At 43.3% G+C, this 14,687-nt stretch overlaps 1 protein-coding gene across 1 annotated transcript in view; it reads left to right on the top strand.

Annotated features, from left to right (window-relative positions):
- The window catches only part of STAP1 (signal transducing adaptor family member 1), a 185,774-nt gene that overhangs the window by 152,924 nt on the left and 18,163 nt on the right, over positions 1-14,687 (top strand). The window contains exons 8-10 of the mRNA XM_075861585.1: positions 5,762-5,861; positions 10,119-10,271; positions 11,115-11,162. Coding sequence (XP_075717700.1) covers positions 5,762-5,861; positions 10,119-10,271; positions 11,115-11,128 — 267 coding nt within the window. The 3' untranslated portion in view covers positions 11,129-11,162. The remainder of the gene's footprint in view (positions 1-5,761; positions 5,862-10,118; positions 10,272-11,114; positions 11,163-14,687) is intronic.

Below are 14,687 nucleotides of genomic sequence, written 5' to 3'. Positions count from 1 at the left end.
CGGTGGAAACAAAAAAAAGCTAAACCTTCTTTATGTTTAAACTGAATAAAAAAAGCTAGTACTTACCCCCGGCCATTGTAATAGCGACACTTTGCGGCCTCTTGGGATGATGATTTCATCACATGTGACAGGCTGTAGCGGTCACATGGGCTACAGCGTCAACCCTGGAGGCCGAACTGCATGAAGAACAAAGGGATGCATCGCCATGACAACGGAGCAGTTTTTTGGGCGGAATTCCCTGCAAGTTCCAGGTTGGATACGCTGCGTATCCTACACATGGGAACATACCCTTAGGCTGGATTCACACGACCATGTTACGTCCGTAATGGACGGACGTATGTCGGTCGGAAGTCCCGGACCGAACACACTGCAGGGAGCCGGGGTCCTGGCATCATAGTTATGTACGATGCTAGGAGTCCCTGCCTCGCTGCAGGACAACTGTCCCGTACTGTAATCATGTTTTCAGTACGGGACAGTAGTTCCATGGAGAGGCAGGGACTCCTAGCGTCGTACATAAATATGATGCTAGGAGCCCGGCTCCCTGCACTGTGTTCGGTCCGGCACTTCCGGCCAAAATACGTTCCGTCCAATACGGACGTAACATGGTCATGTGAATCCAGCCTTAGTGTGTCTTCACTCACATTCCAATTTTTTGTGGCATTTCTTCAGGCGTATTTTATCATTTTTGTTATAAAAAAAAAAATCTGTGGCCAGATATTAGCTGGAAGTCAATAAGTTAATATTAGGCCCTGTTCACGCTGAGTTTTTTGACGAGTTTTTTGGCGCAGAAACCGCTCTGCAAAACTCGTCAAAAAACGCCCGAAAATGCCTCCCATTGATTTCAATGGGAGGCAGACGAGTTTTTTTACCACGAGTAAAAAAAACTCGTCGTGGTAAAAAGAAGCAACATGACCCATCTTGAGGCGGTTTCCGCCTCCAAAACCCCATTTCAATGAGTCAGAAAGAGGAAAAAAAAACCTTGACGAGTGTTTTGACGAGTTTTTGTCAAACCACTGTGCAAAAACCTACTGGAGCAGTTTTTGCAGGAGGAATTTTCAGCCTTGAAAAGCACTACAACGACTGTGGGTTTTGTTTCTTTTGTGTTGTGTTTAAAATAATGGCAAGAGGTTGGTTTTGCATTTTGAAAAAAAACGCATTTGTCAAAAATGTGTGACTGCAAAAAACACCACCCCAAAAAAGCTTGAATTTCGAGTGTTGTTTACATTACGGTTTAAAAAGACAAAAAAAACAACAAACACCACAAAAAAAGTGTGTGTGAAGGACACCTTAGGCTATGTTCACATGGCATATGTTCAGACTGAAAAATACTAGGCTGATTTCAAGATAAAACAGCTTCTAAATCCAGGCGTTTTTGAAGCGGATTTTCAAAGTTTTTTTTAAGGATCGGAACACACACAATGTATTCAGTGCGGGTACACTGCGTTTAGCTGCGCAGCATATCCTCCCTGAAAACCCGCAGGGAATGCTGTCCGGAAAATGGCACCACATCGTGATGCGTTTTTCCAGCGGAATTTCCGTTGCGAAGGGGTGCCGGAAAGATAAAAACGTTCATACTTACCCCCTCCCTCTTCTTGGCGCGTAGTCCGGCATCCTGGGATGATGTTGCAGGCCATGTTAGGGTATGTGCACATGATATCGACAATTATGGCTGAAATTACGGAGCTGTTTTCAGGAGAAAACAGCTCCTGCATTTCAGACGTAATTGCTCGTACTCGCGTTTTGCGAGGCGTCAATTACGGCCATAATTTGGAGCTGTTCTTCATTGAAGTCAATGAAAAATGGCTCAAATTACGTCCCAAGAAGTGTCCTGCACTTCTTTGACGACGTTGTTATTTTACGAACCGTCTTTTGAGAGCGACGCGAAAAATTACAGGTCGTCGGCACAGTACGTCGGCAAACCCATTGAAATTAATGGGCAGATGTTTGCTGACGTATTTGAGCCGTGTTTTCAGGCGTAATTCGAGGCGTAAAACGCCTCGTTTACGCCTGAAAATAGGTCGTGTGAACCCAGCCTAACACTGCAGCCTGTGATTGGCTGCAGCGGTCACATGGCCTGCAACATCATCCAGGGAGGCCGGACTGGAGAAGAAGCAAGGAACTCTGGGTAAGTATAACTTTATAAATTTTTTTCCTTACTTGCGATTTTTGCGGCGCATCGCTGTGATTCCGCCGCAAATATCACAACACACACTACTTTGTTGCGGGTTTAAAGAGGCTCTGTCACCAGATTCTCAAATCCCGAACTCCTATTGCATGTGATCGGCGCTGCAACGTAGATAAACAGTAAAGTTTTTTTTTTGTTTTTTTTTAAACGTTCATTTTTGGCCAAGTTATGAGCTATTTTATATATATATATATATGCAAATGAGCTTTGAAATGGACAATTGGGCGTTTTTTTTTTCGTTATGTCCAACTGGGCATGTATTGTGTTTTTAACTGGGAGTGTTTACGTGTATGACGCTGACCAATCAGTGACCAGTCAGCGTCATACACTCCTCTCCATTAATTTACACAGCAGCGATGTGCAGCCACATACACAGAGATTAACGTTAATCAAGTGTCCTGATAATGAATACACATGAAATCCAGCCTGGACGTCATATGTATTCAGAATCCTGACACTTCTGAATCTTTTCTGTGAGATTCCAGCAAGCCACGCGTAATCTCGCGAGATTACGGAGGTAAACGAGATTTCCTTGCTGGAAATTTCAAAGAAAAGATTCAAAAGTGTCAGGATTCTGAATACACATGACGTCCAGGCTGGATTTCATTATCATTATGACACTCCATCTGGATGTTTGTAAACAGAAAAGCACGTGGTGCTTTTCTGTTTACATTCATCCTTTTGACAGCTGTTGCGCGAATCACGCGCGTCCCACGGAAGTGCTACCGTGCGGCATGCGTGGTTTTCACGCACCCATTGACTTCAGTGGGTGCGTGATTCGCGCAAAACGGCGAAAGAACGGACATGTCGTGACTTTTTTTCAGCGGACTCACGCTGAGTAAAAATCACGCACATGTCCGCACGGCCTGTCTGCACTGCCCCATAGACTAATATAGGTCCGTGCGATGCGCGTGAAAATCACGCGCGTTGCACGGACGTAATTCCCGTTCGTCTGAATAAAGCCTAACACTGTCCGTATCTGATTGGACAGTGTCACAACCATAGCAACACGCCCCCTTGCCATTGCACGCCCCATTGACAGTTCAGGGGTTTATTTAAATACCGGGCGCCAAATATAACGGCACCGATATGTAAATAACGAGGGTAGAAAAAAAATGTAAAGTGCCCCAGGGTTTGTGCAGCCCTGCCCATTACATGCTGCACTCAGCTGCACATGTATGGGGAGGTGAAAGGTTCTCCAAAGCTAGGATGGGAATCTAAAGGGAGGGAAATATAATGGAGAGAATTATACATCTGCTCTCTTTAGCTTCTCTTTCTGGCTTTGATTTAAAAACTGCATCAAAAACTTCATGTGTGATTCCAGCCTAAAAAACACTTCAAACTGCAAGTGTTTCTATGTGCAGAAGGCCTAAGACCATACCGATCCACAGAATTGCCCCGCAAAATTTCCCTCAAAGAAGTTTTTTATGCAAATGTGTCTCCGAAAGTGGGAGCTTATGGGCGGTTTTGTGGACATACCTGAGTGTATTGAGGGCGGGGCTTAAATGTCTCACAAATGGGAATTTAAATGATAAAAGGGAAGCCTAAGGATCCTATGATATCATTTGGATGAAAAGTGGAAGCTGCCTTTTTTATATTGCCATTTTGTGTCATTTTTCCTGGCAGCGATACTTCTATACTTAGGCTTAAGCCCCACGTAGCGGAATTGCACTTGAATTCCGCTGCGGACACTCCGCAGCGTTAATCCGCAGCGGAGCCGTTTCTCCATTGACTTCCACTTCTATTTAGCAGTGTTCGTTTAGACGATGCGTAAAATTCCGCTGCGGAGCATAGGCTGCGGAGCGGAATTTGGTGTCCGCAGCATGCTCTGTCTGTTGCGGACCAGTGGCGGACTGGTTACGGACTCATGGCGGAATTTCTCCATTGACTTCAATAGAGATTCTAAATTCCGCAATGAAGTCCGCAGCTGTCATGCACATGTTATGTGTGCTGCGGATGCGTCTTGCTTTTTTGACATGACATTTCTTCATTCTGGCTGGACCTATGTATTTCTAGGTCTACAGCCAGACTGAGGAAGTCAATGGGGCTCCCGTAATTACGGGAGCGTTGCTAGGAGACGTCAGTAAATAGTCACTGTCCAGGCTGCTGAAAGAGTTAAGCGATCGGCGGTAACTGTTTCTGCCCCCTGGACAGTGACTACCGATCCCAATATACAGCAACCTGTAAAAAAATAGAAGTTCATACTTACCGAGAACTCCCTGCTTCTGTCTCCAGTCCGGCTTCCCAGGATGACGTTTCAGTGTAAGTGACGGCTGCAGCCAATCACAGGCTGCAGCGGTCACATGGACTGCCGCGTCATCCAGGGAGGTCGGGCTGGATGCCGAAAGAGGGACGCGTCACCAAGACAACGGCCGGTAAGTATGAAATTCTTTTACTTTCACTAGGGAAAGTGCTGTCCCTTCTCTCTATCCTGCACTGATAGAGAGAAGGGAAGCACTTTTCCTGCAGTCCGCAGCAGCTAGTCCGCATCAATTTACTGCACATTTTGGGCAGATCCGCCGCATTGATGCGGACAGTTGCGGAGGAAATCCGCCACGTGTGGCCATGCCCTTAAAGTGTAGCTAAACGCTCGACAAACTTCTGAGATGTCATAGAGACATGTCAGAAGTTTGGATTGGTGGGGGACCGAGCACTGAGACCCCCACCAATCGCTAGAACGAAGCAGCTGAAGCACTCGTGTGAGCGCTCAGCTGCTTAGTTTCTGTTTGGCTTTTTCCGGAAAGCCGATGTATCGGAGTACGGGCTCATAGACTTTCTATTGCGTCCGTACACTGATACATTTATTTCCGGAAAAAGCCGAACAGACACGAAGCAGCTGAGCGCTCACACGAGTGCTTCAGCTGCTTCGTTCTAGCGATTGGTGGGGGTCTCCGTGCTTGACATGTCAGAAGTTTGTCAAATGTTTAGCTACACTTTAATGAATAGTCTAACCTGGGAGCACCGCTGTGGGAGATTGCACTGTCTGGACCTTATTCAGACAGTGCTGTACGGTAGCACAGCACTAACGTGCTATTGTTAATGTGGTTTCAGTGTCAGTGATATACGCATGTCACACTGTTTATTTGGCCTACAGGGTATGTGAGTCTGGGGGTCACTCACACATACCCAATTGCACTAATTGGAACTTTTATTACATATTGTCTATTTTAATCAAATTAATAAAAGTTATATATTACAAGACCACATACTTTCCTTCTCCCTTTCCACAATTATACATACTTCTATACTTGACTGGTCCCTTTAGAGCCAGATAAAATAAATTTTACTGTACACAACTGAGAACTAAAATGTGAAAAAATAATTGTCCCTATGTAATCAACCAATGAACCACATTACATGTTTCATTGTGTATGTACTAAATTCTTAATTTTGTGTATTTGCTGCACATCCATTTATATTTCTGCTGCCGGAAAACTGATACAAATATATATATTTTGCCTTTTTTTATTATTTGTTGCTTTTTTTTTTTGCATTCTCTTATTTTTGACCTTTTTATTGAGTGGGTAAAATTAGCGACTTTTCTTTAATATGCACTTTTATCTCTTTAATACTCAGGTCACACTGAAAAGTCTTGATGAAGTTGTTAATCACTTTGTTAATGAAACCAGAGGAAAACTGAGGCCATTTGTTTCTGACATATATGACACACAAATTGGTATGAAGTATTATTTGATATTTTTATACTTTTTCAATATCATTGTTCATTGCACAGATAACCATCTAATCAAAGTCCTCGGATTAAGGCTATATTCACATCTGGATTGGCAGCTATGTTCGTGTATACATTGAATGCTCTTATTAATAGGAAGGCAGACCTGTCCCAATATTATGCCACCCTAGCAGATCTGTCATTAGGCTATGTTGCGCTATATAAGGGCCTTATATAGGACAGCATAGTCTGATGATAGATCCGCTTTAAAAACTTCTTATCTCTCCATTTCCTGGGACAGAAAGTTGGTGTTTGGCACTTAGGATATGTTCACACGGGCTATTTTCAGCCATTTTTCGGGCTGTAAATGTCCCGAAAAATGGCTGAAATATCGGAAGCAGAACGCCTACAAACATCTGCCGATTGATTTCAATGGGAAATACGGCGTTCTGTTCTGACGGGCCGTTTTTTTATGCAGCAGTTTTGAAAATCGGCTGCGTTAAAAAACGCCCGCGAAAAAGAAGTGCATGTTACTTCTTGAGCCGTTTTTGGAGCCGTTTTTCATTGTCTCAATAGAAAAACAACTCCAAAAACAGCAGTAAAAAACGCCGCAAAAAACGCAAGATGCTTAAAAAACGGCTGAAAATCAGAGGCTATTTTCCCTTGAAAACAGCTCCGTATTTTCAGCCGTTTTTTGTTAAGCGTGTGAACATACCCTAAATACTGTCAGCCATACAATCTAATTGGGCTGCTTTTTCTGATGCTCCATCCTTCAGAAGTTCTTGTATAGTATAAATACTATAAATTTATTTACCATTCATTAGGGTCAGTTTATTCACAAAACACTCCTAGGGTGCAGTCACATGCGGCAATTTTTTAGTTGCAGAAATTTCTGCAACAAAATCTAAATGTGTGACTGTACCCTGAGGGTATGTTCACACGTGCACGTCCGTTACGGCTGAAATTACGGAGCTGTATTCAGGCGAAAACAGCTCCTGAATTTCAGACGTAATGGCATGTGCAGGCGTTTTTCGCAGCGTCCATTACGGACGTAATTGGAGCGTTTTTTCTATGGAGTCAATGGAAAACGGCTCCAATTACGTCCCAAGAAGTGACATGCACTTAGGCCTGATGCACACGACAGAGCCATGAGCACACAGCCTGTAAGTAGGTGCACGGGGACCCTGCATCTCCATACGCTGCTGCCATTTGGTGCCCTGATGGAGATACAGAAGGTTACCATAGAAGTCTATGGGTACCCTATTCTATTACGCCTCCAAAGTTGGATGGATATATAATATGGCTATGTGCATGAGCCTTAAGTAAATGCTTAAACCTCAGTGGGTTTAGTAGAAAAATATTTATTTTGGCCAATGTTGGAACAAATGAAAGGAAATCTGTAATCTTTAACCAGTTCAGGACCAGACACCGTTTAGCCATTTTTAGCACGCGTTAGTTAAATGGCTATAACTTTTTTATTTGTTGGGCTAGCGACGTGATTTTTGCAATGTTTTTTCCATAGACAATGCAGGTTTCTTTTTTTTAAATCATTTTTATACACATCCTTTTTGCTATTTTAGAATTTTTAGGCTTAAATTTTGAAAATAATAGTAAAAAAAATAAGCTTTTTTAATTTTCAGCTATTTTTTTTGGTAATAACATAGTTTTACTCTAAAATAGACCTCTTATTTGTGATCGTCATTGTCTACCGTAAATTTTGATATATTACATGTCTATATTAGGGTAATTGGGTCAGGGCTAGCGTTACAACAATGATTGGCAGGGGGGGAACGTTTTTTTGGGATGGGTATTTTATGTGTATTTATTATAAAAACTGTTTGCACTTTAGTTTACTTTTATTTTTTTATTACTATGGTCTGTCCCTCAAAGGTCAAAAAAGACCTTTCGGGGACTTTATATCTTTTTCCACTGTAACTGGTGCTGCACTATTGTCACTAATAGGGCTGTGCTGGGTTCTAGCAAGCTAAAACCTGCGCCGTAAATAGTCTATGGCACGGGTTTTAAGGACCCTGACTGCTAGCCGTAAAAACACAGACAGCAGTCGGGAACCAGTTAAATAAAAACTGTAATTTATAAATGACAAGATGGTATAGCATCTTGATATATAAGTTGCCTGCCCGAATTATTTTTGTTTTTAAAAAAAAATTCAAATCAGATGCAATACTGATGGATCTTAAAGAGAGGAAAAATGTAAACTAAAGACTGAACCTGGGGATACATACTGGGAGGAATTTGTTAGATTGCCGTTTCTCTGTCGTAAATTATAGTGAATGTGTAGGGCAGCGGTTGACCCTCCCTTTAATCACAGGCTATTCTTTTTTAAAAGTGCCAGTCACAAAAAAAAAATTATACTTAAAATTGGAAAATCCTGAATACAAATAATCTATGTGTAGCCCCAGACTTATACTTCTCTCTTGAATCCTCATTGTTGCATTATAAAGGGAGCAAAAACTGCATCAAAGCTGCAGTGATCAGGGTCTGAGGCCAGGATCACACACAGTTTTGATGCCGATTTTAAGGCTGGGTTCACACGACCTATTTTCAGGCGTAAACGAGGCGTATTATGCCTCGATTTACACCTGAAAATAGGGCTACAATACGTCGGCAAACATCTACCCATTCATTTGAATGGGTTTGCTGACGTACTGTGCAGACGACCTGTAATTTACGCGTCGTCGTTTGACAGCTGTCAAACGACGACGCGTAAATTGACTGCCTCGGCAAAGAAGTGCAGGGCACTTCTTTGGCTCGTAATTTGAGCCGTTCTTCATTGAACTCAATGAGGAGCAGCTCAAAATTACGAGCGTCACAGACGCCTCGCATAATACGAGGAGGAGCTTTTACGGCTGAAACGAGGCAGCTGTTTTCTCCTGAAAACAGTCTGTCTTTTCAGACGTAAAAGCCTCTCATCGTGTGCACATACCCTAAGGCTCAGTTTTTTTAGTCTCAGGGTATGTTCACACGGCCTATTTACGGACGTAAATCGGGCGTTTTTGCCCCGAATTACGCCCGAAAATAGCGCCTCAATAGCGCTGACAAACATCTGCCCATTGAAAGCAATGGGCAGACGTTTGTCTGTTCACACGAGGCGTATATTTACGCGCCGCTGTCAAAAGGCGGCGCGTAAATAGACGCCCGCGTCAAAGAAGTGACCTGTCACTTCTTTGGCCGTAATTAGAGCCGTTATTCATTGACTCCAATGAATAGCAGCGCTAATTACGCCCGTAATTGACGCGGCGTTCAAGCGCCTGCACATGCCAGTACGGCTGAAATTACGGGGATGTTTTCAGGCTGAAACATCCCCGTAATTTCAGCCGTAACGGACGCCCTCGTGTGAACATACCCTAAGGGTATGTTCACACGGCCTATTTTCGGCCATTTTTCAAGCCGTAAACGCCTGAAAAATCAGGCGTAGTGTAAAAAAATGGCAGCGAAAAAGAAGTGCATGACACTTCGGGCCTGTTCACACGGAGTATTTTGACAAGCTTTTTGGAGAGGAAACCGCTCCGCAAAACTCGTCAAAAACCGGCCGCAAATGCCTCCCATTGAAGACATGCCTTATCTTCGCGCGTTTACGTCTCTGACCTCCCATTGACATCAATGGGAGGCAGAGAGAGCGTATTTCGCTGAGTTTTCTACCCGTAGCACTCAATCGCCGCGGGCGAAAAACGCTGCGAACATCGCTGCAAACGACGTGCAGGAAGGACAAAATTTGCCTCAAAATCCCAAACTGAATTTTGAGGCAGAATTTTCCTCCTGCAAAAAATTCTGTGTGAACACAGCCTTTTTGGGACGTTTTTGGAGCCGTTTTTCATAGGCTCTAGTGAAAAAAGCTCCAAAAACGGCCGTAAAAAACGCAGCGAAAATCGTGAGTGGCACAAAAAACGTCTGAAAATCAGGAGCCATGTGACTGCTCCCTTAACCTTATAGCTGCCTTTTGCCGTACCTGCTTATAGTCTGAAAATTTAGACTAATATATCTTTAACTTGTGAGGCATAACCACTTTCTCTTTTGACAATAAAAAGAGTTTACAATTAAAAGTTTAGTTCTTTGTACATGATCAGTATGTTTTCATCACACTGCCCCATTTCGTAAATTTTAGGGAGAATAGAGTTTCCCTTTTATGTGCTAATTGTCATGGGCATTTGGACAAACTGTTTATTTGTGGTTTGTCCAAAAGTCACCTAAAATGTAATTCTTAAATCTGTTATTACACGGTCCAGTTTTGTTATTCCATTTTAGATTACAGTGTAAAAGAGACTGAAAAACATGCTGACAATGTGACCGTCAAGCAGAAGAAATCCCCTCAGTCCAAAATTAAACAGCTAGTGAATCATTTTTCCCAAGAAAAAACGATACCATCACAACGTGGAAAGGAAAATGCCTACGTAAACGGTGATTATTTTATTTCTGTTAAATCAATGCACAGTGCATCACTCAACGAACAGTGAAGTAGAATACTATTAACCCTTTCATGACCAAGGGTCATCATTGATGCCCCTGTGTCCATGTCAAATTTTCCATTTCTGATATGCACTTCTTTAAACGATAATATCTTTGCAACCGCTTTAAATATCACAACTATTTTTTTACTTTGTTTTAATAGGCTTTCATTTTCTAGATTAGTTTAATTTATTCTGATTTGAGCAGATAAATCCCGAAAAATGGGGAAAAACACTTTTTTGTATTTTTTTATATATATTTATCTTGATTATATGTATATTGAAGGAGGCTATAAAGATATATTCACGCGACATGAAAAAAAAAAGCAGTTAACAACGGATCAACTGTCAGTTTTACATGGCTGTTTTGCATCAGTGTGTCTCAAAATTTGAATGCATTTCTCGGCCGTCTGACCGTTTTTAACTGCCATTTGCCATCGGTTTTTCATGGCCTTTAAAAAAAAATGGATGAATTTTATTCGTTAGGTTTTTTTTTTGTCCCAGCCACCTGGAAACACCACAGTGCCTATAAAGATAGTGCCGCAATAACCCTGTAGATAGTGCCACATTGCTCATAGAATTCTATAAAAGCCCTATCCGAAACCATGCCAATTGGAAGCTGAATATAGGCATTGGCCTTATGTTGTTTGCTTCTATTTCCCTGCTTCCATTTAATTTCTGCAGCATCCCACACTGTACATGAGTTCTTCACTTAAGTGTATAGCAGATGTTAAGCTGTTTACCCCAAGGACAGAATTGTATAATGCCAGTAATGAATTTTTACTTTTGTCATCAGTATTTCCAAGATGAATTTATCAGGAAAAGCAAGAAAAATGTCCATCTGGTAAGTACGTCTTTAGGCATGTAATCTTATTTCACATTTCATACAATAGAATTTGACTTTTTGCCCTATTTTTATCATTCAGAACTTTGAGAAAAAAAATCTGTACAAAGTGATCTTCTGATTTTTCAGATACACGTGTGACAATCACGTTGGTAAAGTCTGTGATCTAGGACCTCCACTCATTTACGGAATAATGCTGATAGATTTCTGTAAGGCTCTATTCATACTGCGTTTGTGGTGCATGTTCAAAACTCCTGACCTACACTATATAGACAAAAGTATTGGGACACATCCAGTGCCGCATCTGCCATGAGGCCAGGTGAGCCGACGGCCTCAGGCGGCACCACCTACCCAAAGGGGGGGTGGCATTTTCAGCCCAGGACGGACTGGACCGGGGGGAGGGGCCATGCAGACGCACATAGCAGACGTGCCGAAAGTCTGTAACACTCCTCCTCCTCTCTGACGCTGCACACAGCACATGCAGCCAGAGAGGAGCAAGTCTGCAGGAGGAGCGACGAGCAGCACCAGAAGCACGTGGTAAGTTCCTGCCTTGCTGGGACCGGGACCCGTGACGTGAGTATACTGCAAGGGGGTGTCTGGGCATTTTACCGACAGCAGAGGGCTCTATGGGGCTGGAATAATCCACCCCATAGAGCCCTCACATCACTATAATGCAACGATTAGTGTGGGTGGGGGAGGGTCTCAGCATCTGACTTACTGCAGAGAGCTCTATAGGGGGGGGGATTCTGCCCCCCCCCCTTTAGAGCAGTCAGTCAGATGCTCAGACCCCCCTAACCTTTCAGTATAGTAACTAGTCAGGGCTCTATGGTGGGGGGATAATTCCCCCCTATAGAGCCCTCTGCTGTCAGTAAAAGGCCCCCCCCCTGCAGTATGCTCCTGGCTTTGTAGCTTTCCTGTGCTTAATTAGCGTGGGAAAGCTACAATCAGAGCTGTGACTGGTGAGTCTCACAGTCACTCACAGTGCACACTGCATGCAGCAGCTGCGGCAGCCAGTCTGACTGTGTGTCTCTGACCAGTCACCACCCACACGCAGCAGAGACAGGAGAGACTAATAGTAAACCCTCAACTACTACAGTTTCACAGGCATTGTCTATGACAGCTTCTATAGTGTAGTGGTTAGCTTGTCTGCCTTATACATGAAGGTTGCTGGTTCAAATCCCAGCTGGGTTTTTTTTTTTTTTATATTAATATCTTGTATTGGGATTTGTTCTCATTGGGCATTACTATACGTTTACCTCTCTTCCGTCAGAGGGAGAGGATCGATACGTTAAACGGAAAGCAACGGTTCCATTAGAATTACCATTGCTTTCAATGGTAATTCTTTTGTATCCGTTGCTTTCCGTTTGTCTCCGTTCGCTAGGTTTCCGTTCTTTTGAACGGAAATAAAAGTTCTGCAGACTGCACTTTTGTTTCCTTTAAAAAAAACGGAAACTTAGCGAACGGAGACAAACGGAAAGCAACTGATACAAAAGAATTACCATTGAAAGCAATGGTAATTCTAATGGAACCGTTGCTTTCCGTTTAACGTATCGATCCTCTCTTCCTCTGACGGAAGAGAGGTAAACGCATATTAATGCTAGTGTGAAAGAAGCCTTAGGGCCTATTCACATCAGCGTTGGCTTTCCGTTCTGGAGTTCCGTTGGAGGTAACCCCGCAACGGAAAGTCAAACTGAAACCACAGCTTCCGTTTCCGTCACCATTAGCGCAGTCAACTGCGCTATTGATTCTGTCACAAAAACGGAAACCTGGCGGAATGGTGACGAACGGAAACCATTAGCAATGTTTCCGTCACCATTGATTTCAATTGTGACTGAAACGGAAGCTGTGGTTTCAGTTTGACTTTCCGTTGCGGGGTTCACCCGACGGAAACCTCCCACGGAACCCCAGAACGGAAAGCCAACGCTGATGTGAACAGGCCCTAATCCTTCCCCATAAACCTGCCCCCGCTAATTAAAATAAATATATTATATAATGTATATAGCGCTGTATCCTGTATCCGTCAGGTCAGCGGGACTGACTGATTCAGTGTCAGCGAGTCCTGCAGGATCGAGCTGTTACCGATCATATCTAAGTTCATAACTTAGATGTGATCGGTAATAGGCGACCTAATGGATTCAGGTCTCAGCGCTATATACAGCTGCTCTGTATACAGGATACAAAGCAGCTGTATCTCAAAGTGCAAATCATTTTCAATAAAAAGTAATTAAACCTTGCACCAATCGCATTAAAAGATATCTTTATATATCATACTGACATGTCCGAAGTTTTCATCGGTGGGGGACCGAGCACTGAGGCCCCCACCGATCGCTAAAACGAAGCAGCAGAAGTGCTCGGGTGAGCGCTGTGCCGCTTCATTTATGATCGACTTTCAGCCGAGTGAGCGGTGTACGGACTCCTAGACTTTCTATTGCGCCCGTACACTGCTCCAAGGAAAGCCAAACAGAATTGAAGCGGCACACCGCTCACCCGAGCACTTCTGTTGCTTCGTTTTAGCGACTAGTGGGGGGTCTCAGTGTTCGGACCCCACTGATCAAAACTTCTGACATGTCAAAAGTTTTTAAAAAAGTTGTTACACTTTAAAGAGAATCTTTCACCTGCCCACAGATTTGCATTTGAGTGCAGCATGTAATGGTCAGGGCTGCACAAACTCTGGGGCACTTTACATTTTTTTTCCTACCCTCTTTCCTTACTTAGATATCGGTGCTGTAATACTTGACGCCCGATATTTAAATAACCCCATAAACTGCCAATGGGGCGGTAATTGGCAAGCGGACGTGTAACATCGCTGTGACACAATCCGCTACAGACAATGTCAACAGCATGAGCTGGAGAGAGGAGATCATGTGCGCGCGCACGCTCTCACTCTTCAGCTCTCGGCAGGCAAGTACAAGACTGTGATCTCAGGTGAGAGATCAGTCTTGTCGTCCTTGTCTGCCGAGAGCTAAAGAGTGAGAGCGTGCGTGCGCGCACAGCTCCGATGCCATGGAACAGAAGAAGAAGAATTCACACTCTTCTTCTCCTCTTGTGTTCCTTAGTGGTGGCGGAGCTGCGCGTGCACGCGCTCTCTCTCCAGCCCTTGCTGTAATGCTGACCGTAGCTGATTGGACAGTGTCACGGCGATGTTACACGCCCCCTTGCCAATTACCTCCCTATTGACAGTTCAGGGGGTTATTTAAATATCGGGCGCCAAATATTACAGCACTGATATCTAAATAACGAAGGAGGCTGGATGGGGAGGTGAAAGGTTCTCTTTAAAAGAAAGGTGTTCTAATTATTTATTTTTTATTTGATATGTTTTATTTTATTGGCCTAATTTTTCTAAGTATTTTAATATGTTTCCGAAGGTAGCTATTTATTCATATGTCTGTGGGGGCAGCCAACTTTATTTGTATTTTTCATACTGCTCATTTCTGTTTTGCAGGTTCCGCTGGACCATTTGGACTACGTCGTAGATTCGTTGGACTACTTCGCTGATTTAAGCTTTATTTCTTTTTTTTTTTTAAT

Source organism: Rhinoderma darwinii, chromosome 1 (assembly GCF_050947455.1).
Source record: "Rhinoderma darwinii isolate aRhiDar2 chromosome 1, aRhiDar2.hap1, whole genome shotgun sequence".
Taxonomy (NCBI): Eukaryota; Metazoa; Chordata; class Amphibia; order Anura; family Rhinodermatidae; genus Rhinoderma; species Rhinoderma darwinii.
Note: the sequence above shows the minus strand (reverse complement) of the source record. Positions and strands in the feature narration are given on the sequence as shown.